General features: G+C 43.4%; 1 protein-coding gene across 3 annotated transcripts in view; it reads right to left on the bottom strand.

Annotated features, from left to right (window-relative positions):
- The window catches only part of dusp22a (dual specificity phosphatase 22a), an 81998-nt gene that overhangs the window by 35319 nt on the left and 20684 nt on the right, over positions 1 to 25995 (bottom strand). For all 3 annotated transcript variants that reach the window (XM_069902132.1, XM_069902131.1, XM_069902133.1), the window contains one exon: positions 6398 to 6447. In XM_069902132.1, coding sequence (XP_069758233.1) covers positions 6398 to 6447 — 50 coding nt within the window. The remainder of the gene's footprint in view (positions 1 to 6397; positions 6448 to 25995) is intronic.

Genomic DNA, 25995 nt, shown 5'->3' with positions numbered 1-25995 from the left:
TGTTTTAGTGATGTGGCTAGGCTGGGAGAAAGTACTTTCCTTTCCTTTGAAACGGTGCCAGGGACCTATGACCAAGGGTCAGAAAATACAAAATAATATTGAGAAGGACTGGAAACAAAATAATTTATTTCTACATTAGTGGTGTAGATCCAACTCCAAGGTCAAGGAAAATGAGGACTGTCATTCTGAACAATGGAGAACCATAGAAACCTAGAACCATAAAACACTACAGCACAGAAAACAGGCCATTTGGCCCTTCTAGCCTGTGCTGAAAATTTCCTTCCACTCGTCCCAATGACCTGCCATTCCATAACTCTCCAAACCTCTCCCATCCACGTATCTAGCCAGTTTATTTTTAAAATTTAAGAGTGAGCCCCAAAAGTTAAATAAATGGGACCCAACAGTATCAGACAGATGTTTTCGCTGTAAGAAGGAAACGGGAACAACAGTACGTGCAATTTGGGCATGTGAGAATGTGGAAAAGTTTTGGGAAGATCTAAACCAGGTATTAAATAAAATCACAAAAAGCAACATACCAAAAAATCCAGAGATCTTTCTTCTAAGTAATATAAGAAGTAAAGAATTTGGCCTCGATTTGGATGAAGCACAAAAAAGATTTATTATGATAGCCTTAGCTGTAGCAAAAAAATGTATTATGTCAACCTGGAAATCAGAAGAGAGCCTGAGAATACAGCAAAGGTACATAGAAATGAATAAATGTTTCCATTGGAAAAAATAACATATAATTTAAAAAATAAAGTCACAGTATTCGAACAAATTTGGGAACTGTACATGGAACACAACAGAGAGGCCCTACCGCGGACCTCCACCACCTAAAATGATAGAATGAGAAGACGACGAAATGAACTGACCCAGTATGTCAAAGTAGATGACACAATTTTGTTGTTTATTTTCATTGTGTGATGACATTGTTTAATGGGTTTATTGGATTGTATATGTTGAACATTTAGTGGGTAGGGAGGGGGGTGGGAAGGAGGGAGGGAAGGGAGGGGAGAAAAGGGGAGAAAATGACACTGTGTATATTCAAGAGGGAAATGTTTGTGTGTATTTTGGTTAATATGGTTCATAGTGTGAAAAATTTTTAAAAATTAAAAAAAGAATGAGCCCACATTTACCACGTCATATGGCAGCTCGTTCCACACTACATCACTCTCTGAGTGAAAAGGTTTCCCCTAATTTTCCCCCTAAACCTTTCCCCTTTCACCCTAAAGCCATGTCCTCTTGTATTTAACTCCTAATCTAAGTGGAAAGAGCCTACTTGCATTTAATCTGTCTATACCTCTCATAATTTTGCAAACCTCTATCAAATCTCCCCTCATTCTTCTATGCTCCAAGGAATAGAGTCCTAACTAGTTTAATCTTTCCCTGTAATTCAATTCTGAAGATATGGCAACATCCTAATAAATCTTCTCTACACTCCTTCAATCTTACTGATATCCTTCCTGTAGTTTGGTGACCAGAACTGCACACAATACTCCAAATTTGACCTTACCAATGTCTTATACAGCCTCACCATAACATCCCAATTCCTGTACTCAATATTTTGATTTATGAAGGCCAAGATGCCAAAAAGCTTTCTTTACAACCTTATCTAGCTATGACACGACTTTCAAGGAAGCTGTGTCTGAATTCCCAGATCCCTTTGTTTCTCCGCACTCCTCATGACAGTACCTATCATTTACTGTGTATGTCCTACCTTGGTTTGTCCTTCCAAAATGCAACACTTATCTGCATTAAATTCCATTTTCCACCTTCTGGCCCATTTTATAGATCCCTCTGTAAGCTTTGAAAACTTTCCTCGCTGCCCACAATGCCTTCAATCTTAATGTTATCAGCAAACTTGCTGATCCAATTTTCTACATTCTCATCCAGATAATTGATACAGACAACAAACAACAAATGTCCCAGCACAGATCCCTGAGGCACACCACTAGTCACAGGCCTCCAGTCTGAGAAGCAATCATCCACTACCTCTCTCTGTCTTCTCCCATCTGCAATAATAAGAATTAACTTCATTCTATATCCCAGAGAAGTACTAACAGGGTAAGTAAAGATAAGGCTGACTATTAACCCATCTCAGCTCAGTTCTTTGTGGTGTGGTCATCTACTCATTGTCCCCTGCCCTGCCCCACCACCTCTATCTTGTCACATAGTTTGATGAAGCCTGAAACATTGGTTATGTATCTTTATCTTTGCTATATAAAGTGCCCTGTTTGACCTGCTGAGTTTCTCCAACGTTGCACTTTTAGCTCACTACCAGGATCTATTTCAACATTTAAGTTACACTGCAGGGAAAGGTATTTTTTTTAAACCATCTTGGCATAATGATTTTCTTTTGGTCACATGAAAATGCCCTCAATTGAGAACAATACAGAGTGGGTGGGAGTAAATCACGGGGAAAGTACTTTCCATCCATGTTTCTTCTCTTCACCAAATAAATCAATTTATAATTTCAACTGGGTAAAGCAAGAAAATCCTCCTTTTTACAAGGAAATAACTTGGGCTTCCCCATCAGAAAAGATGGGCCAAATCAACCATGGAGAAGTTTGTTGCACTGGGCCATTTTTGCTTTCCAACAGTGAGAAATAGCTACTTCTTAGATCTGCTGCTTCCCATATCATTCCAAAGCCATATCAATAGTTGGTCAGACCTCTACATCCTGACTGCTTCAGTGAAAAATTATGCAATTTTTGACTAACTGAAAAACTTTAGAACATAGAACCATAGAGCACTGTAGCACAGAAACAGGCCCTTTGGCCCATCTAGTCTGTACCAAACTCTTTTGCTGCCTAGTCCCACTGACCTACACCTGGATCATATTCTCCATACCCCTCCTATCCATGAGCCTGTCCAAAATTTTTCTTAAATGTTGAAATTGAGCCCGCGTTTACCAATTCAGCTGGCAGCTCATTCCACACTCACGACTCTCTGCGTGAAGAAGGGCGGCAAGCGGTCTATGCAGCGCCGTTACAGGTCCAGATCAGATGCTGTCTGTATGGAGTTTGTACTTTCTCTCTGTATCTGCGTGGGTTTCCTCTAGGTGCTCCAGTTTCCTCCCACCCTTCAAAACGTTCCGAGAGTTGTAATTGGCCAGCACAGACTCATGGGCCAGAAGGGCCTGTTAACATGCTGTATATCTAATTTGTTTTTTAAAGTATCCTTTAAACTTTTCTCGTTTGACCATTAACCCACATCCTCTGGTTTTTATCTCACCTCAGTGGAAAAAAGCCTGCTTGCATTTACACTATCTATACCCATCAAAATTTTATATACCTCTATCAAATCTCCTATCGTTCTTCTTAATCACCTGAGGACTTCAGTCAGAGCATAAAAACAAAACAGTGTAAACAATGCAATGCAAAAGAAGATGCAAGAAACACTCAGCAGGTCAGGCAGCATCGGTGGAAAGATAAACAGTGTCTATGTCTCAGGTCCAAGACCGTTTGTCACATCATGGACTTGAGTTTCAAACTGAGAGGTGGAAAGGAAAGCAAAATTTCTTTCTTTCCCAGTTCTGACAAAATTTCTTCCATCTGAAGCGTTAACTATTTCCATAGATATTGTCTAACCTGTCAAGTGTTTCCAGAATAATTTTAATTCAAAATTTTAGATTTGGTTTCTCCTGTAACACCAATTCTTGGGTTATGCCAAATTCTCATCTGTTCTGTACAAACATGAAGGTGACCTGGTATTGAGAGAACTTGCCTTTGTAACATTCCCCTCAGAGATAAGCAACTCTATTTACTATTTATATAATTTTTTTCTCCTCTTCATCTATATTATATACCCTTTTCTCTTTATAGCATGTTAATAATGCTGTTTTATATCAGTGTTAAAGTGTGGTAAGTCAGAGTTTCATTACATCTGTACATTGTGCTTCTATCTATGACAAGTTCAAGTTTATTTCTCATCCAGTTGTACCAGTACAACCTGAAAAAACAGCCTTCTCTGGTCCACGGTGCAGACAGTGCAGACCACTCACGTACAGATATAACACACATACAGACGATACATATGCACTCTACATAGGTACATATATTAAAATAGATATTCTTAATAAAGAATAGAGTCACATTTAGCATTCATTCAGCAATCTCACTGCCCATGGGAAGAAGCTGTTCCTTAATAAACTCATTCACTCATACAATCACGAGGTTCAAGATTTCCTTTTATTGCCAACTCTACAAAATACATGAAAGATGCCTTCATTTGTTTGCCCTTTAAAGACACACAAAGAGGTGTCACTCGTCCAGCAACATTAATGAGACAAAACAACAGTCCCTTCAGAGATCAAATGCCTGAATCCCACCACCTCCTCCGATGCCTCTGCCTCTTGTATCCTCCATAAGCACATGGCTTCCTGTAAAGTCCACCGGTGAACCTGAGCTTGAGGCCCCCTAGTCCCTCTCCTCCATCCCCAAAGTAATAGGAAGCTGTAAGCACTTGGGGTCATTTGGGAGCCCTGTTTGCCATCAGCACTCTCACAAATCCCACTCTGATACTTGGTTCCCAGAAGCTGGTGTCCAGCAGCCCATAGCCTGGTGTGAGCCCATGCAGCTGTCACCAACTTTGTATAGTTCTCTTCCAGGCTTCTCCTTCTGGTGGGTGGAGGGTTGGTTCTCCCTGCTCCAGTCCACTGCTGCCCCAGAGCCTCAAGATCTGGGATGTCGAATATAGGCACAGCAATCTTGGGTGCCCCGCTCCATGAATCCACCATGTAAAAGAACTGCCACTGGCCCTGATCTATGGGTAATTTAAAGCTGTAAGGGGCCATTGGGTGGAAAAAGTAGGTATTAGAACCCAATGGAGAAGCATCATGTCTCCACTCCCCATTCTTCCTGGCTCAACACCAGCTGTTACAGCAGGTGCATCAGTCCTGCCCTTCTGATCTCCGCTGACTATCTCACCGATAGCACGTGTGTGTAAACACTGAGACATGGTGCAGACATGTTGGATCTACTGTATATCTCGGAATCATAATATATTGTCATTAAGCATGTCACAAAATTTGTTGTTATAGGCTAGCATTACAGAGCAAATATCGCTATGAATTAATTTCAAAGATAAATAAATAGTGCAAGAAAATAGGATAAAGTGGGGTAATTGTGGTTCACTGTCCATTCATAATTCTGATAGCACAGGGGAAGTGCTCACCTTTAGGCTCCTGTACCTTTTCCCCAATGGTAGCAGAGTGAAGAGGGCATGGCCTGGGTGCTGGGGGTCCTTGAGGATAGAGGCTTTCTTAAGACACCGCCTCTTGTATATGTCCCGGATGAAGTGAAGGCTGGTGCCCATGAAGTCGTTGGCCAAGTTCGCAACTTAATGGAGATTTTTCCTGTGTTTTCATGCTCTTATTTTAGGATTCCAACGTCTGTGGGCTTTTTACCTACTTTGAAAAACTCAATCTCAGAAATGGTGTGGATGCAGCTTGAGGGAGAGATTAGTGATCGACCTAAAGGAATTCTGAATCGAATGATTCATGATTGCAGAGAGGATCACCAGCAGGAGGCTGTCAAAACCTCAATCCCACTCATGTCTCTGGGGAAACCACTCCTAATCCCCCTCACACTTGTGAAACTCCACGTATAGGGCTTATCAAAACCAATAAACTAGTCATTCTCTTCAGAAATGAAACCAGAAACCAAAGTTGCCGGAGAGGAGGGACAAAATATTTCCCCAAGTCACGGTGAGGTAGACACTTGTACCAATGGGCTGAAACGAAAATCTGCAGATGCTGGGGTCGTGTGCAACACACAAATGTTCTACTCCAGTGGTTCTCATCCTTTTTCTTTCCACTCACATCCCACTCTAAGTAATCTCTTTACCATCAATGCTCTGTGATTAGTAAGGGGTTGCTTAAGGTGGGATCTGAGTGGGAAGAAAAAGTTTGAAAACCACTGTTTTAATCGTACCTCAAGGACTCGTTATGTGCACAGTTTCAAAGGAAATGGCCCAATGACAATTATTCTCCAGCAAAGTATTTCAGTAACAATTGGGTCTAGAGCAGTGATTCTCAACCTTCCCTTCCAACTCGCAGCCCACCTTAAGCAATCCTTTACTAATCACAGAGCACCGATGGGATCGGGATTACTTAAAGTGGGATGTGAGTGGAAAGAAAAAGTTTGAGAACCACAGTGCTAGAGAAACTTAGCAGGTAGGTCACACAGCAAAGCAAGTGAAAAGCAGGCGATCTTTTGGGATTCCTGAAAAAGAACTCGGGCTTTAAACACTGGTAGCGTTTTACTTCCTGTGGATGCTGTGTAACCTACTGATATTCTCTGGCATTTTTGCTTGTTATGCACTCGTACTAATGATTTGTCCAGTTCAAGAACAAAAAGTAATCTGGCATAAAGCAATGGAGAAAGTCAATACTTACAGATTTTGGTTTGAAGAATCAAATGCAGGTATGCAGAGATACTTCATGTCCTGCCAAAATGAGAGAAACACACCATTAGTGGAGACTGAACTGGAACCCACCCTCTCCACCCACCTTCCAAACTTAAGACCTTAAGATACAGGAGCAAAAAGAGCCCATTCATCCCATCAAGTCTGTCCCACTATTTAATCATGAGCTGATTCATTTTCCCACTCAGTTCCACTACCCAGCCTTATCCCCATAACCTTTGATGCCCTGGCTAATCAAGAACCTATCAATCTCTGCCTTAAACACATCCAATCATCTGGCCTCCACCACCACTTGTAGTAACCAATTCCACAGATTCACCATCATCTGGCTAAAGAAATTTCTCCACAACTCTGTTCTGAGTGGACTCCCTTCAATCCTGAAGTTGTGCCCTCTTGTCCTAAACTCTCCCACCCTGGGAAACAACCGGTCAACATTAGAAATGTTTCATTGAGATACCTCCTTCATTCTCCTAATTAATGATGTGGTTTCTTCCTAAATCTAACTTAGTGGACAAAAAAAAAGGAAGCTTCTGGTGGAACTCAACAGGTCAGGCAGCATCCATCAAGGGAAGTGTACAACTGATATTCCAAGCCAAAGTCCTACTTCAGTCCTGAAGCAGGTTTTGTATGTAAATTCCGACTGGCCATTCTCCTTCGTGGATGTGCTGACTAACCCTGCTCCTTCCTCCGACAGTTTATTATTGCTCTGAGTTCCAGCAATCACAGTTTCCAAATCCTCTGACTATTGAGTTACCAGAATTATTTTCCAATAATGATGAAAGCTAGCCGGCATCTAAAAGCCTTACAGGGGGGGGGTCCCCATTGTGGTGTTTGTCACTTCCAGGGCTGTTAACATGCCCCATGAAACTTGTGTTTCAACAATTCCATTACGCAACAAAGCCAACTGCAGCCAGTTCATGAGGTGAGTGGGATTCCATCATTTGCATACATGCGCACACACCCCACCCCCCATACAAAGAGGTAAAAATTATTTTTGTCAGTTTTTCTTGCAATTATTAGTAGCCTTGTGGTGAGCTGTACATCTGTGCTCAGGGCAAGCTGTTCATGCTGGTCTGACAAACATTCTTAGGTGCCACAAACACATGATAAAAAATAGGCACCTTTTTCTTAAGGTGGTAAGGTGGGTCATTGTCTTTGTAAATCCTATTCCTAACATTGCCTCATTGCAAACAAACACCAGGATGTGGCCTGGCTGATGGTGAAAGGTTCCCTCCTGGTCACACCCTTCCTGTATGACCAGAATATGCCTCCCAAAGCACGCTGGGCTCAAAACAATTTTGATGGGGTGGAAATAGTTCCCCACTTCTTTGCAGACTTTGAATTGGCTAAGAGTGTGTGAAGAAAGATATAAGGGTCCCTGTCTCGGTTCATCCCCAGCAGCAGTTTTACGGGCTGTTCCCGGGGATCCTCACAGAGACAGGCATCCAGAATTGCTGGAAATCCCATCAACTCAGTGAAAAACCCTCTTTGTTCTGCCAACAATTGTTGGTCTTCCAGTGCAGGGAGATGTCAGTGAGGGAATGATGCTCACTGGCACATTTCAGGCTGAACGTGTATGTGCTGAGGGACGCATTGAGGCTTGGCGCAGCCAACATGAGGGCTTTATGGGGGAACAGCCACAGTCTAGGTTCTTTTCTGCTACTGCGCAGTAAGGAGTTGAGACCAGTGGAGGGAGTAACCCCAGGGGACCACAGCAGAGGCAATTACAAAATGTGCAGTAACTAAATGCATATACAAATATTATACTAAAAATATTTTTAAAAACTTTGCACTGTTTTCCTTTGTATTGTGAATAATGTCTATTTTTGGAAAAACCCCTAAAACCCAGTTTGTTGCATCAAACATGAAAAACAGAATTCTGAAAAAGCAATAATTCAGAATCAGAATTTATTGTCATGAGGATGTCATGAAATTCATTGATTGCAGCAGCTTCGTGGGTGCAAATATTTCTAGAAGTTCCATTTTTTTTTAAATAATAAAAAATGAGCTAGTGTCATTGTCCTTTCAGAAGTCTGATGGCAGAGGGGAAGAAGCGGTTTCTGTTCCACTGGGTATTAATTCTCAGGCTCCTCTACCTCCTTCCCGATGGTGGCAGTGAAGAGACCATGGCCTGGGTGGTGGGGGTCCTTGAGGATAGAAGCTGCTTTTTTAAGACAACACCTCTTGGAGATGTCCTTAATGGAGTGAAGACTGATAGCACAGGTTGAGTTTACACTCTGTATTCTTTTCCTGTCCTGTGCGTAAGCACCTCCATACCAGACAGTGATGCAACCTGTCGGAATCCTCTCTGTGGTACACCAGTAGAAATTTATCAAAGTCTTTGGTGACGTTCCGAATCTTCGCAAACACCTCGTGAAGTATGGTTTCATTGACATGGAGGCCCCAGGATAGATCCTCAGAGATATTGACACCAAGGAACTTGAAGTTATTAACCCTTTCCACTAATGACCTCTCGATGAGGAGTGGTTTGTGTTCGCCTGTTTCCGCACGCCCCCCCACCCCCCAAAAAGTCCACAATCAGCTCCTTGGTTTTGGTAGTGGTGAGTGCAAGGCTATTGTGACACCACTCAACAACTGACCTATCTCACTCCTGTACACTTCCTCATTGGCGTTTGTGATTCTGCAAACAACCATGATGTTATTGGCAAATTTGCAGATGGCATTTGAATTATGCCTAGCCACACAGTCAGGGGTGCAGAGTGAGTAGAGCAAAGTGCTTGGGGTGCGCTTAAGTTGATTGTCAGTGAGCAGTCATTAGGCTTTTTCAGGTACATTCTACGCTAAGAATGCGCCGGAAGAAGCAGAAGCGGCCCTTTAAATTGCCGTTCAGGTGACAGCGTTTAAAGTGCAATGCTGGCCATCTGAAGGACACAGCTGCACAGGATGCGGCTCTGAGCCCACTCCGGCTCCTGCCCAGTGTCAGCTGTGATCTGCAGCCTGACCCTTTCACATCCGCTTTCAGCCCGCTGCATTCAGGTGGCTGGGGGAGCCACTGAGCTGAGCTGATTATCACTCTCGGAGGAGGGTTACGTAGCTCGCCTCAAGAGCGCCTCCTGCACATTCAGGTGGCCTCAAAACAGCCGCATATTGGCTAAACACGCGGCTTTACATGTTGGGCAATTGGCCATCAGAAAATGCCTATTATTTCTGATTTGTAATCTTCTAATGAGTAAGTCAAATATCCAGTTGCAGAGGGAGGTGCAGAAGGTTGTTGCCGTCTCTTGTACTGATTCCAGGGCACTGCTCTTCCCACTTCCTTGTTCCCAGCAGAGATGGTGTGTGGGTGTCAGATTGTGATCCCACCCTCTGTTCCCTGCAGTTGGGTGGACCACAGATTGGTGCAGTGGAGACACAAGAAACTGCAGCTGTTGGCCATTTAGAGCAAACAATGAGAAACTGAAGGGACTCAATGGTTCAGGCAGCATCTATGGAGAGAAATTCCTGTGCTGGTGCTAGGTTCCCTGTTTGGGTAATAGGTCATCATGTTGGTGATGGGTTCCCTGTGTTGGTAATAGGTCACCTGAGCTGGTGATGGGTTCCCTGCATTGGGGATAGGTCACTCGTGTTGGTGATAGATCACATATATTGGTGATAGGTCATCTGTTTTAGTGATGGGTACTCCATGTGGTGATAGGTTCCCTGTATTTGTGATAGGTCACCTGTATTGGTGATAAGTTCCCTGCTTTGTTAATAGGTTCACCGTGTTGACAGAATGGAGTTGAGCAAGACTTTTGAGATAGTACGTCCAAGCACAACTTCAACAACAAGAATACCTGGTCAAAACTATCCCCTCACTCAACCCACTACTAGAATGGGGTTGTAAATAAAGGCTCCAGCATGGCATTCACAACCATAGGCTTGTCAATTATCAGAGATTTTAGAGCCCTCCCTTGTCCTGCCCTGCTCAGAACACTAAATATTCCTCACAGAAGCCCCAATGGGAATAAGAACGCCAACAAGTTTCTCAGGGCAATCTGAGATGAGTGGATTTGAATTCCAAAGGATTGAACATAAGTGAATAAATCTTGTGAAGCAGATTTTTAAATGTTTCAGTGCGGTCCCTCTGACTGTAGAATGTCGGAGTATAAATCCCTCGGTGTGAACTCTCCATGTGTAATATTGAAGTTTGATTCTCTCAGAGGATTTTCCACATGGAATTCTGAAGGATAAGTTTTGTGATGTGATTTTTCCATGTAGTATGTTGAAATCCTCACTTTACTCAATCTTTGAATTAATGCCACTGAGACAATGGAAATGTGTCTTTGATTTGCAAAGCTATTTTTCATCAACGTTGAGACTCTTTGTGGACCTGAAGGCCTTCACGTGCACAGAAGGCTCTGCAGCACTGGGAGGTGTTGATAGTACAGTTCACAAACATCTGAACCCCACTGCCTGTTCAGTGCTGAGTTTCTCAAAGAAATCTCTTCATTGATACCACCCGATCCTCCAAACCAACCCGCATCCTTCTCCACACAACCCCCCCCCCCAAACGGAGATTCTGCTCTTTTTCATGAATGGGGTTGGTCCTCGGTAAAATGTTGCCCAACACATTGAAGAAGCTGCCCTCAGCTCAGCGTCATCTGTGAAACAAATGGGAGAAATGGACTGGGTTTCAAGAAAGAGCAGATGGGAGGCCACGTGATGCTGTAGGGAATGCAGCGCACCCTTACTACACCCCGGTGATTTTAATTTTAAAAAGTTCTAATCAAGTATAGTTTTTACTATTAAAGTTATTTTAAAGTTCATCTAAAGTGTCAACAATTGAAAATAAAATTCCACTGAGAAGAGAAAGAGCAGATGATGCACTATGTTTTGTTCAAAAAACACTTCTAGAAAAGCCAAGTCAAAAGCATCGTCCTGATCTACTCTGGCTTGAGGACATACAATCCAGGTGACTGATGACAGCTTCCAAGCAAAAGAAAAAGGATAATTTGATCAATGCAGTATCTCCAAGCGCAGCTGAGTATGGATATGCTTCAGGGGTGGGGGAGGGGTGGGCCGAACACAAAAGTCTGCAGATGCTGTGATTGTCGTCAAAGCACAGAAATGCTGGAGGAATCAGCTGGTCTCACAGTATCAGTGTGTGATTGTAGATCAGAGATTTTTAAACTCAAAGATTGGAAATGTTTCTCTCTAATAGGGGCCTATGGAAATGGAGACTATTCAGAACTGCCTGAAAGGGGCTTTAAAAGGAATTGAGAATAGTTGTAATGCCAGCTTTTACATCAAATTCCTGGAAGCATCAGACGCACCAGGATCTAAACAGTGTTTGCATACATCTCGCTCTTAGTCATCCTGTTAGGCTGTTGGATATGTTCTGCCTCATTTAGTATCAATGTCACTCGTCAGCTCTATCCAAGGCCCGTGCATTTCCTTGCTAGCAGCTGGCTTTGTCAGAACGAGGGAAGTATTTGTGGCCACACTTTATAACTCCAATTCAAACAACATTAACTGCAAGGAGGCCAGTGACTAGGGGAATTCTGTTGGGACCTGTTCTTGGAGCCTTGCACTGAGTGGTTTTTATAACTGACCTAGACAAAGAAGTGGAGGGATGGGTCAGTAAGTTTGCAAATGACACGAAGGTTGGAGGTGTTGTGGATAGTGTAGAAGTTTGTCATTGGTTACAACAGGATATAGACAGGATGCAGAGTCGGGCAGAAAAATGGCAGATGAAGTTCAATCTGGATAAGTGTGAAGTAAGGTGTTTTGGAAGGTCAAACTTGAAGGCTGAGTACATGGTTAATGGCAGGATTCTCAACAAAGGGACCTTGGGGTCCAAATCCTTAGATCTCTCAAGATTATCAGACAGATTGATCGGGTAGTTAAGAATGTTTATGGTATGCTGGCCTTCATTAGTCAGAAGATTGAGTACGAGTCGTGAGGTAATGTTGCAGCCAATAAAACTCTGGTTAAGCTCCACTTGAGATATTGTGTTCGGTTCAAGTCGCCTCTTCAAGGATGAGGAAACTATAAAGAGAGTGCAAAGATTTACCAGGATGTTGCCTCAATTAGAGAATGTGTCTTACAAGGCAATGTTAGGAAAGCTAGGGCTTTTCTCTTTAGAATGAAGAAGGATGAGAGAGTGGTGGTGGAGGCTGGTACAACAGGAACATTTAAAAGACTGGCACAGGGATGCAGGAGAAGTAGAGGGTTTTGAGTAGGAGGTAGGGAAGGTTTTGTTTCTTGAGTAGGTCGATACACCCTACTCAAGGACCCAATGACCTGTGCTGTAATGTTCTATGCAAAATACTTGGTTTCCTCTCTGTAACTTACACCAGCTTTCTCTCACGCACAATTCCAACAAGCACAAGGACCGCTGCCAACCCAGTCCTTCAATCTTGTGAATTTATTCACTTAGCCACCAGTATCCCTGCCCTTAAGCTTGAGAAATGTTCTCCTTAAATCTCTGAGCCTCTCTATCCTCCTTTAAAGATGCTCCAGAAAACCCAGGTCTTTGATCCAGATTGTGTCGTTTTTGCAATGGTGAATTGTGTCCCATAACAATGACTTCATACAAGACGTTGGATAGTGAGGACATCGAGCATCCCACCTTCAAATATACCCTTATCCAGCAGACAAGGAGAAGCAGCTGTTTGTTGTCATCCCAAACCCACTTGAATAATCCCAATTTATGTGTGTTATTTTCAAGCACTGCACCATATAGTGAATAAAGAAAGCCTCAGCAATAGATTTATGGGTTTCTTCCATTAATGAACTTGCACCTCAAGCTTCGACAGTAATTAACTTACAACCCATTGCCCAATCCCTTCTCCCCCAATCAATTCTCACCTTTTGTCTCCCTGGCCTCCTCTCAATATCCGGTTAGTGCCTTTTGGCTGTCGGTCTGCACTCCTGTCCCTGTCCTTTCTTTTAATTCAGGCACCTACCTGCTTTTTATTCATACCTTGTAGAAAGGCTCAGGCCCAAAACTTCAGTTGTCTATCTTAAATCTCCTTTGGATGGCTACGAGACCCACTGAGCTCCTCCAGCATTTCTGTGTTTTTACAGATTCTGCTTTACTCCTCTCAATCAAGAGGCAGCAGAAGCTGAAAAAATGTTTGGGAGTTTTAAATCTTTTCCATCAAAAAGCTACTGCAAAACAATGAGGGCCTAATTCGGTAACATGACCACACAGACAAGGAGGTCTGATTATTGTGGAGCCAACAGGAGTTGAATTGTTCAGTGTATCACATTTTGCTGCCATTCTTTAGATGTCCAGCAGTTTTTGGATATTTAGTTGAACCCTGAGGTTCTAGTACCACATATAAACCAGCAATAAATATCCCAATTGTTACTCTGACATCATGAAATGATCCAGTAGGGCAGGTGCAGGGTGAGCAGGGATATTCCCCAGCCAACTCATTCAAGTCCCAAGGTCCCTTGCCGCAGTACGCTAACATCTTTCTGTCAGCACCTGGAAGGAGGTCAGCGGGCACAAACCTGCTCATCAGCCAGTTCTTTTCCATCAAGACAGGGAAATATTTTGTAATTCGTAATCTTTGTTAGATCCAAATACTGGAACACCCACCACCCGACATCCCCACGGGGTTCATCCTTCAACAGAGGCACTGCAATGGTGTCACATCAGCTCTATAAAAGGGGATAGTAAAACCTTATTTAGGTATGCGAAGAGGAAAAATTTAGTTAGAACCAAAATTGGAACCTTAAAAAACAGAAACGGGCGAGATTATTAAGGGAAGCAAGGAAATGGCTGACGAGTTTAACAGATACTTTTGATCTGTCTTCACCAGGGAAAAATACAGGTAAAGGTCAGATAGGAGGTAGAGGTTCTGCAGTATCGAAGGAATTGATGGAAATCCAGATTCGGAAGCATGTAGTCTTCAGTAAATTGAAAGGACTGAAGGCTGATAAGTCCCCAGGACCAAATGGACTGTATCCCAAGGTGTTTAGGGAAGTTGCTCTTGAAGTTATGGATGCATTGGTCGACATTTTTCATTGTTCTATAGATGCAGAAGAGGTGCCTGTGGATTGGAGGGCAGGTAATGTTGTACTGCTTTTTAAGAAGGGAGGAAGGGAGGGAGGGAGAGAACGGGCAGTAGTGAAAAGAAAAACAGAAAACTTAGACAGAAATAATAGTATCATTACAAGTTAGCATTGATTTCTGAAGGGAAAATCATGCTTGACTAATCTTCTGAAGTTTTGAGGATGTGACGAGGAGGGTGGATGTGGGAGGGTCAGTGGATGATAAGGTTCTGCACAGGAGATTAGTAGGCAAAATCAGAGAGTATGGTATTGGGGGTAGGGTGCTGACATGGATGGAAAATTGGTTGACAGACAGGAAACAAAGAGTTAGGATTAACGGGTAACTTTCGGGATGGCAGGATGTGACAAGAGGGGTCCCACAGGGCTTGGTGCTGGGTCCTCAGTTGTCTATCATATATATTAATGATTTCGATAATGGGATTATAAATAACTAGCAAATTTGCAAATGACACGAAGCTGGGTGGGAGTGTGAAGTGTGCGGAGGATGTAAGGAAGATCCAGGGGAACTTGGACAGGTTGGATGAGTGGGCAGATGCATGGAAGATGCAGTTTAATGTGGATAAATATGAGGTTATCCACTTTGGTGACAGGAACAGGAAGGCAGATTATTATTTAAATGGAGTCAAGTTAGGGAGTTGCGGAAGTGCAACGTGATCTAGGTGTACCTGTACATCAGTCACTAAAAGCTAGCATGCAGGTTCAACAAGCTGTGAAAATGGCATGTTGGCCTTCATAAAAAGGGGAATAGAGTATAGGAGTAAAGATGTCCCTCTACAGTTGTACAAGGACCTGGTGAGACCACACCTGGTATATTGTGTCCAGTTCTAGTCTCCTAATTTGAGGAAGGACATTCTCACTATTGAGGGAGTGCAGCATAGATTACAAGGTTAGTTCCTGAGATGGTGGGATTGACGTATGCAGAGAGGTTGGGTAAACTGGGGATAAGAATAGGATGGTCATATACTACAACCAGACCATCATTTAAAAGGATGAGGGGAAATATGATTGAGGTATACAAGATTATTAAGCGATTGGACATGATAGAAATTGATTACATGTCTCCAATGTTGGGGGAGACTAGGACTAGAGACCATAGTTTAAGAATAAATGGAAGGACAGAGATGAGAATTTTTTTTCACCCAGAGAGTTGTTGGTCTGTGGAATGCTTTGCCACAGAGGGTGGTAGAGGCAGGATCTCTGGATAAGTTCAAGAGGGAATTAGATAAGGTTCTTGTGGACAGGGGAATTATGGGGAGAAGGCAGGGACAGGGTATTGATAGTGGGAGATCAGCCATGATCTAAATGAATGGCGGTGCTGGCTCGATGGGCTGAATAGACTACTCCAGCACCTATTGTCTATTGTGGGGAATTTAGGGACAGGCATTAATTGCAGCTTTGGCAATGAATCTGACATTGAATATTTCGTCCAATGCCCCAAATCCACCTCTTTTTCTGGATCCACACCCATCCTGAAGCGTGGTCAGGGTTGAAGCTCTTCAGGATTTCTACTTAAAGCAATCATTGAAAAGCAAGTGAAAAAAAAAAATTCCACTCATGGTGGTCACTTCTCAAATCCGTCAATAACAAAATCCACGGTTGGATCTATGAATTTTCAGAATAAAACATTGGGATTAACTATTCAGGAAACCATAACGTGTGGCTTCTGAACGCTCTTTCCTTCATATGTTCCTTCCTGCCCTCAAAGCCATTAAACATATATTGAAAGATGTGCTGAATTATCTCTGCATAACTCACTCTGACCCTTAAGTCAAATGGCCCTTTCTGCTTGCCAACATTTGGGCTTGGTTGTCTTATTCTATTAAAATTGTCTGACCTGCAATTAACACAGCCACAGTAACACCCTCCTGAAGAAAGTCTCAGGCCCAAAATGTCAACAGTCCTTTACTTTCAAAGGATGCTGTGTGACCTGCTAAGTTTTTCCAACACTTCAGTGCCCTGCAGGTAACACCGCCTTGCTATTAGTAACACTGATACATACAGCATCGAATCCACACTGCTGAAGATCAAACTGCACTGGATAGGTCATGTCTCCAGAATGGAGGACCATCGCCTTCCCAAGATCGTGTTATATGGCGAGCTCTTCACTGGCCACCGAGACAGAGGTGCACCAAAGAAGAGGTACAAGGACTGCCTAAAGAAATCTCTTGGTGCCTTGGTGCCTGCCCCATTGACCACCAGTGGGCTGATATCGCCTCCAACTGTGCATCTTGGCGCCTCACAGTTCGGCGGGCAGCAACCTCCTTTGAAGAAGACCACAGAGCCCACCTCACTGTCAAAAGACAAAGGAGGAAAAACCCAACACCCAACCCCAACCCACCAATTTTCCATTGCAACCGCTGCAACCGTGTCTGCCTGTCCCGCATCGGACTTGTCAGCCACAAACAAGCCTGCAGCTGACGTGGACATTACACCTCCATAAATCTTCGTCTGCGAAGCCAAGCCAAAGACATACCCCTCCATAAATCTTCATCCGCGAAGCCAAGCCAAAGAAGAAAGGAAAGACATAGAAGCACAATCCAATTCCAACTGCTACGTTATCTTATTCGGTCTCGCCCCATGGGAAATATTCCCTCTCCACCTTCTCTAATATTGAAACTCATTTCTTTTCTCTCTTTCCTAGAGGGCTGAGCCACCACCGTTTTCAACAACAAATTCTCACATATTCATTTGCTAGATTATGATCTGGAACAAAATTACCAAAAGAAAAATTGCTTCATGCCTGAATAAATCCCACTTTTCTGAATCTGCAGAGAGAATGCTTGCAATTAAAGGGTGGTGCAGTCAGTGTGGCGTTTACATCTTAAATGAACCAAACACATCTTTTGACAGGAGAGAACTGAGAAATCCATATGTGGTTTACCACTGCCACCTGCTGTTTAACTGCTGTAATGTACTGGCCACGCAGACAGTTTGAATCAGCCACATTGAGGAGGTCTGAAATCACCAAAAAATCCAGAACAGAGAAAGATGGTGATTGGGATCTTCCTGACAATCCGTTAGTAGTTTTCAATGACTCATTAAATTAATGTAAATTCCAGAGCATTCACAGTGGGTTTGACTTCCGACCTCTCAAGGATCAGTCCAGGTTTCTAGATTAATGCCCAGTAATTTCACTACTGCCATATCACCATCCCCTGCAATAGTACACTGAAAGCAATGCAGAGGTGTAATCAATTAATTATACAGTATAGAATCATACCCTTCAGCCCATTATGCTGACCCTCAGGTGCCCCTCACGGAGTTGGCGGCACATACCTCAGGATTGGCAACCTGACCTTCTCCTCGGCTCTGCTGCTCTTAGTCTGAGCTGCTCCTCACGATTCTCAATAACTCCACAAATCCTGGCTTGAGCTCCAAGGACCTCATTATAATTGCCACTAATTAAGTCACTCTGGATTCACTGGCAGGAGGGAGGAAGTCAGAAGTGCAATGAACAAGGGGAAAAAAAATCTTTAGCTGACCCCCATTTTGCCACCAAAATTCCTTACCCCAATTAGTTGCCAAAATTCTTGCATTCTTTGCCTTACAGTAGCACCACACCATCCATTTTTGTTTTATTATTTCACTACCTTCTGTACTGAAGTGTGGGTTGATGCGCCTGGATAGCACGCAAAACAAGGCTTTTCATTGTATCTGCGGGCACACGCTAATAAACCATTCAACTCAAATTCTTCAGATGGAACACAGTGATTCTAGATGTGGGACAGGATGGAAGTAAGTTATTGGCAAGGCTCAAATTCCTCTCAGGTGTCCAACCCCTTCAATGTAGATTCAAGATTCTTTTATTGCCAAGTAATAAAACAGAAAATGCACACTACATGAAAATTTCCTTTAGTCTGCCGCAAGACAAAGAGTTACCATTTAGTTTTGACCAGCACCCCTTGCAGTAAGAGAAGGAGAAGCAAACGATAGTCCTTCAGAATCACAGACAAACAAAAAATCTGCAGCCAGTACAGTTGATAGAATTCCCCCAATTTTCTACCATAAGTGCGGCTCATTTATCTCTGCAACCTGCTGAACCTGAGACCCAACTTATCGGCCACTTTCCACAAATGTTGAGCTGGCAATGTGAATTCCTTTTTGAATTCCCCCACCTATTATCTTACCAACCTCACCATGTCTGACCCAGGTCCAAAAGCATACATCTTCTTCACAAGAGCACATCGAAAATGAATTTAATTACCTTTCACGCTTACACATGTGCCTTTGTTTCAGTTTTTTTCTACAATATCTCAAAAGCTCCACATTCAAACCAAATTTCTATTTCTTGCATTTCATTTGAAGGCAAATTTCCAATTTTTAAAAAATTGCCAACACGAGAAAACTAAACAGAAACTGATTGACATTAATCATTCTTTTGAGGAGTTACTGAACTCAGCATTACAGGGGAGCTGTATTTAAAATGGGAGAGATTCAGTTTAATCTCTCTCACTCATCATTAATCAGGGGGCTGGCGGCTGAGAGACTGAATTCTTTACCTCAGACATTACTGGGGATAATGTTTTCAAGGATCACTGAGTAGGGGGCCTTCTCAAAAGGACCTTTTGGGGAGGTAGATACATTTATTGAAAGCACACAGTTGAGACTGCAGATGTTGGAGCCTGAAGCTAAACACAATCTGCTGGAGGAATGAGCAGTGGGGAGAAAAAGAATGGTCAGCTTTTCAAGCCAAAACCCTTCAGTGTGATGATGTGAAGTCTGTGTAAAAAGGACAGGGTGAGAGGGGTGAGACAGGGGCCCCTTATGGGATTCGTGAACCTGGTGAAGCATGTCTGGCATCAGTCAACCCACTACCTCCGGCCATCATGTTTCACTTCTACCTGGTTCACCAATCCCACATGGAGCCCCTCCCCACCTCCCTCATCCCACCCCTCTCCATATCCCCAGTCTTAATAAAGGCTCGAAACACTGACCATTTGTTTTCTCCCATTGATGCTTCCTAACCTGCTGAGTTCCTCCAGCAGATTATTTAGTTACATTTTTGAAGAATGGGGGAAATGAGGATGATGTGGAACTGACATAGTTGAAGCCTGGGGCAGATCAACCATGATCATAATGAAAGGGGGGGGGGTGAGAGGGGGCTAAGTGACCAACTCCGATCCTATTCTCCTGTGTGTTCTGTTCTTGTGTCTCTCAAAAACAGAAGCTTGCAACATTTCATAGAACACTTTTTTCTTCTTTGGCTTGGCTTCGCGGACGAAGATTTATGGAGGGGGTAAAAAGTCCACGTCAGCTGCAGGCTCGTTTGTGGCTGACAAGTCCGATGCGGGACAGGCAGACACGGTTGCAGGGGAAAATTGGTGGGTTGGGGTTGGGTGTTGGGCTTTTCCTCCTTTGCCTTTTGTCAGTGAGGTGGGCTCTGCGGTCTTCTTCAAAGGAGGTTGCTGCCCGCCGAACTGTGAGGCGCCAAGATGCACTACAGCACAGAAAACAGGCCATTTGGCCCTTCTATTCTGCTCTGACCATTATTTCGCTCTCCCAATGGCTTTCTCCCATTTCATAACCCTCCAGACTTCTCCCATCCATGTATCTATCTGAATTATTCTTAAAGCACAAGATCGAGCCTGCATTCACCACATCAGATGGCCGCTTGTTCCAAATTCCCAAGTCTCTGAGTGAAGAACTTTCCCCTCATGTTCACCCTAAACCTTTTCCCTTTCACCCTAAAGCCATGACCTCTCACACTTATCTCCCCAAATCTAAATAGAAAAAGCCTCTCGTTCTGTCCATACCTCTCAATCTTGTAAACCTCTATCAAATCTCCCTTCATTCTTCTTCGCTCTAAGGAATAAAGTCCTAACCTGTTTAACCTGTAACTCAATTCCTGAAGACCCGGCAACATCCTAGTAAATCTCCTCTGTATTCTGCAATGAAAGTTGGCTGAATTTATAGCTTTATAATTCTGCCATTCGAAAGATTGCCATCACACCCAGAAACCATGGGTGGCAATTTTCACTCTGTAATAACCAATCCTCCCTATTAAAGTTAAATCCATGAGTAACTGGTGTTCAGTTCAAGCATAAACCATAAAGGGTGAGTGAATGAGAAAGGGAGAGTTGGAGAGAAAGAGAAAGGAAAGATGAGAGAAAAAAGGTAAGTTAGAAGACAAGGAGGAGAGGGAGACTGAAGGGGGAAAATTGAGTGGAGAGAAAAAACAGATGGGGAAGAAAGGAAAGAGGGAAAGAGCAGAGAAGAGTGAGGAATGAGTGATGGAGAGGGATAAGGTGTGAAGAGTGAGTGAGAAGAAAGGGGGAGATGCATGACTGGAGAGAAAGTGGCAGAAAGAGTGGGAAAGAGTAATGTGTAAGGAAAGAGCAGAGAAAGAGGGAAGGAGAAAAAGAGAGCATGAGGCTGAGGTATGAATGAGGGGATAGAAGGGAGACAAGGAGACCAGAAGGGATAGAGATAAAAGGGAAAAGAAGAATGAGTGAGGGAGGAGAGGAAATAAAGGAGGATGGAATGAGGAGGGAGGGGTGAGCAAGAAAAGATGAGGAATTGGGGAGAGGAGTTGGGAGAAGAGAATGGAGCTGGAAGGGCAGGGGAAGGGTTAACAAGGAGAGAGGGAGAGGAAGGGAAAGAATGGAGGAGTGAGAAAGAGTAACAGCTGCTGAAACAGGCCATTCAGTCCATCATCTTTGTAGGTCCCGATAGATAGAACAATCCCATCTGTCTAATTCCTTTTTTATCATGGCTCCATTGGTTCTTTGCCACTTCTCCATTCAAGTGGATGCAGTGCAAAATTAGCCTTTGGGATATAGGAGGAAGCCAGAGCATCTGGTGGGAACCCAAAAAGAGCCAGGACCTCAAAGCCTGATGTCCATAGAATGGTGGGGTAATGTTACCAGTTGTTGCACCCACATGCAATAGATTGTAGGAATGAGCTAGGAGAGAATGTAATGGGAGAAAGAAAGGAGAGAGGGTGAGAAAATGAGGGCAGAGAGAAAGAACAGATGGGAGAGGGGGATTTTGGCTATGAGGGAAGAAGTGCGGTGAAAGGAGGTATGCGTGAAAGAAGAGGGAGTTGGAGGATAGATGAGAAGCCAAGGGTGAGAGAGTGAGAAAGGGGTAAGAGGGGAAAAGTCACATGGGGTGAAAAGAGAAGACAATGTGTGGAAAGTGTGAGAAGGGCAGAGAGGTGAAGTGGGAAAATAGAGGAGTGAGACCGGAGAATGAGAAAAGACAGGTGAGTGGCAAAAAAACAGAGGAGTGTGAGAGCAGGGAGAGAGGGGATGTTGTGAAGGTGGGGAGAAGGAAGCGATGGAAGAAGAAATGGTGAAACGCGTGAGGTGGAGGGTTAATGGGGAGAGAGGAGGTGGGTAGAATAGGAGAGGGGCAACAGAGCAGAGAGCAGAGCGGTAGAGTGAAAGAGAGTGGAAGGAGAAATGGGGCAGAAAGAAGAATGAGGGGTAACTGAGAGGGGAAGAGACGGAATCAGAGTTGAGCCACAATTCATCCAAACACAGCCCCTGCTGATCCATCCCTGAGTACTTCTTTTCCATGTGAAACTTTACTCAATCTGATCCAATTCAGATATGTTAAACTAAACTCATTTCAGCCATCAACCTCAGCAAAGAGTGGCATTGTTTATTGGTTAATGTCAGACCACCCAGCTGGCTTACCCCCGGTTTGTCAGACAGGACAGGAAAATTGTGTAGACAACGTCCTAATTAAACTGTTTACATCAGCTTGATTCAAATTAATTTGCTTCTGGTTTTGCTTGTGGCCAGCTTCAGGAAGTGAGAGGGTTTTGCTCCAATCAAACATTGAGAAAATTAATTTGCACCATTTGTGTCATCCACTTGATTCAAAACAGCTGAGTGTTTGCAGGGATCGGACGCAGCTTCGGAAACCTGACACCATGGGGACTTTCAGGCTGCCTGCAATACATCACAAGTAATTCCACATTGGCAAAGTAGTCCATCACTTACAGAGCAGCTTACTGTAAAAGATTTGCGAATTGACAAGTAATGGCACACCTCCTTCAGTAATGAGAGCTGAAATTAGTGATCTCTGAAAGATCTTAGATATGTATTTATTTATGGGCTTGAAACTATTGAAAAAAAATCAGGGGAGCCGAAACAAGACAGAGCAAATGAAAATTTGCTGGAGGAAATCAGCACCTCGCACAACATTCAGATATATAAAATGGTCAGTCAATTCTTTGGGTCTGGGCCCTTCATTGAGAGAAGAGCAGCTGCTGGAATCTTGAGCAGACAAGGAGAAATTGGATGGACTCAGGTAACATCCATAGAGAGAAATGGTCCATTGACATTTCAGATTATTCAAGACTTAGAGTCAGATGCACAGATAGGACCATTGCTATTTCAGCAAATCCAGCCTGTCCCATCCCCACCCTTCACCCCATTGCCCTGCTTCTACAGAATTCCACAGATGAATCGCTCATGCCCCCCCCCCCCCATTACTTCCTTCATCAAATCTTCCAGATTCCAAATCATTGTATAAAATGTGGTTTTTTTCACCTTCCATCACCTTTGATTATTTTGCCAATTACCCATCATCTTTGACTCTTGACCTTTTGTCAATGGGAACATTTTCTCTCCACCTACTCCATCACGATCCTTCATGATTTTAAATAGCCCAACCCTTCTCTGCCCTGAGCAGTACAATCTCAGCTCTCCAGTCTCTCTCTATCTTGAAAGTTCACCATCCCTGGAATCATTCCAATAAATCACTTTGGCATCAGTTTTAATGCCTGCCTGACTTTCCTAAAATGTGGTGTCCAAAACTCCAGACTTAAGCAGAAATATCTTCCGATCTCTCTGTGCTGGTAGCCATTTCAGAATGATGTCTTCCAGTTTACATTGCCTCTTCCTGCAATTTTCTGCATTTGATTCGACCCATTCTATCAGTCTGTCTGCATCCTCTTGAAGTCTATCGCAGAGCTCCTCACAATTCAATCTGCCCCCAAGCTTTGGCAATCTGCCAATAAGGATATTGAGCCCTGTACGAGTACTTGCCCTGTGCAAGTTCCAGGCTTGCATTTACCTGGCACCTTTCATGACCCTTGCAGAATTTCTATCATGCTCTGCAGCTAATGAATATACTTTGAACTGTGGTAACAATTATAGAAAATGTCACTTTGTGCATCATTCATAAGCTTCAGTGATGATGAGATTATTTGATTTTGTGCTGACGAGTCATGGAATAAAAAGATACAAAAATAGGATATTTGACCCACAGAATCAAGGCCAACCATTAAACACCCACACACCAATCTTTCCACTTATCCTCCCCACATTCCCATCAGCTCCAAACTGATTTGCCCATTCCCTTGCAGTGGCCATTGAACCTTCAAACCCAAGAGGCTGGGCAAGACATCGGGGAGAGAGTAACTCCATGCTCCTTTTTCAGAGGTTCCATGGGCTCTTCGAGGGAGCGAACAAGGCCTCATTTTAACAGTGCCCCTGATGTGAAGGACATCCTCATGATAATGGAGTCAACCGGATCTTTGTGTTCACATCATGTGAAATACAAAAGTCTACAGACACTGTGTTTGCAGTACAAACACAGGAATGCTGGAGGAACTCGGCTGGTTTTGCAGGATCCAGAGGAGGTAAAGATATATAACCAACATTTCAAGCCTGAGCCCTTCCTCAAGGTATCTCTGGGGGAGGGATAAGATGAATCCACAACCTGACTCAGAGATTTAAAGAGCTTGAAGAGTTGTTCGTGAACAGAAGCCATGAAATCATCTAAGACCTTTACAATCTCACTGACTACTGATATTTGCTCTAACACACACTCAGTTACATTTCCTCTGCCCACTTCTCACTGTTAACCCTCATTCCCTTTCACCTCCTCTCAAATCTCTTCAGAATTCACCATCACCAGACCACTAATTCACCAGACCACCATCAGTGAAGATTGGTAAGAACATCTCCTCCACCATCTCCATCAGTACCGGAGCATCACAGGGCTGCTCTATTCTTAGCCCCCTGCTCTACTCACTGGCTCGGTACAACAATAAAACCATCTACAAATTTGCCAACAGTACCACAGTAGTTGGTTGTATAAAAGAAGATGAGTCAGTATAGAGGAGGGAGATTGAAAACTTGGCTGAATGGTCCACCAACAACAACCTTGCACTCAATGTCACCAAAACTAAAGAGTTGATTATTGACTTCAGGAAAGGAAACTCAGAGGTGGATGATCCAGTGATCATTGGGGGATCAGAGTTGGAGAGTGTGAGCAAATTTTAAGTTCTTGGGAATCACTACTTCAGAGGCTCTTTCCTCAATTCAACACATCAATGACATCAAGAAGAAAGCATGTCAGCACCTCTACTTCCTCAGGAGTTTTCAGAGGTTTGATGGGACACCAGAAACCCTGGCAAAATTCTACGGAGGTATGTTAGAAGATGTGCTGACCGGCTGCATCACAGTCTGGTATGGGAACACCAATAGCCCTGAATGTAAAGCCTCCAAAAGCTAGCCTAGGACATCACAGGAAAAACCCTCCCCACTATTGAGAACATCTACAGGGAACACGGTCGTCAGAGAGCAGCAGCAATCAGCAAGGATCCACACTACCCAGCTCACACTCTGTTCTCGCTGCTGCCATCAGGAAAGAGGTCTCGGTACCACAAGACTCGCACCACCAAGTTCAGGAACTGCTGCTCCCACTCCACCATCAGACTCCACAACAACAAACTCAATCAGGGATTTGTTTAAGGACTCGTACTTGTCTATTGATTATCTTATTTATTCTCTCTGTATTGCAGTGTTTGTTTACATTTGTTATCTATTTAGTCTTCTTTGTCGACGTGTTGACACTGTACAAATTTTTTGCACTACTAATTAGCAGTAATTCTGCCTGCTGAAAAAAGAATCTCAGGGTTATATGTGATGTCATATATGTACTCTGACAATAAATCTGAAATCTGATCACTAATTGACTGACCAGGAGCTCTGTGAGCTTATCCCATGAGTGGAGAAGAAACACAGTCTGGGAAGAGATTAATTAGTTGTGGTGAACTTGCATTAGTCAATTGCCACTGGAGCACCCAGGGGAGAGTGTTCAGATTTCATATTTTATACTTATTTTATAACATCACATACAACCTTTTCCTGCGGGTAAGGCAGAATTTCTACTTATTGATAGTGCAAAAAAACTGCACAGTGTAAACATATAAAGAAATGGAAACAAACTGATTGTGCAGTACAGAAAGGAAAAAAAAAATCAAAGTACACAAGTAAGAATCCTTAAATGAGTCCCTGATTGAGTTTGTTGTTAAGGAGTCTGATGGTGGAGGGGGAGTAGCTGTTCCTGAACCTGGTGGTGCGAGTCTTGGGGCACCTACACCTCTCTCCTGATGGCAGCAGTGAGAACAGAGCGTGTGCTGGGTGGTGAGGATCCTTGTTGATTGCTGCTGCTCTCTGACGGTAGTGTTCCCTGTAGTTGTTCTTGATGGAGGAAGGGAGGCAGGGCTTTACCCTCAGGGGTATTGGTGTCTCCATACCAAACCATGATGCAGCCGGTCTCCATACTTTCCACCACACATCT

The sequence above is a fragment of the Narcine bancroftii genome, chromosome 10 (genome assembly GCF_036971445.1).
Source record: "Narcine bancroftii isolate sNarBan1 chromosome 10, sNarBan1.hap1, whole genome shotgun sequence".
NCBI lineage: Eukaryota > Metazoa > Chordata > Chondrichthyes > Torpediniformes > Narcinidae > Narcine > Narcine bancroftii.
This window is presented reverse-complemented; position numbering and strand designations above follow the sequence as displayed.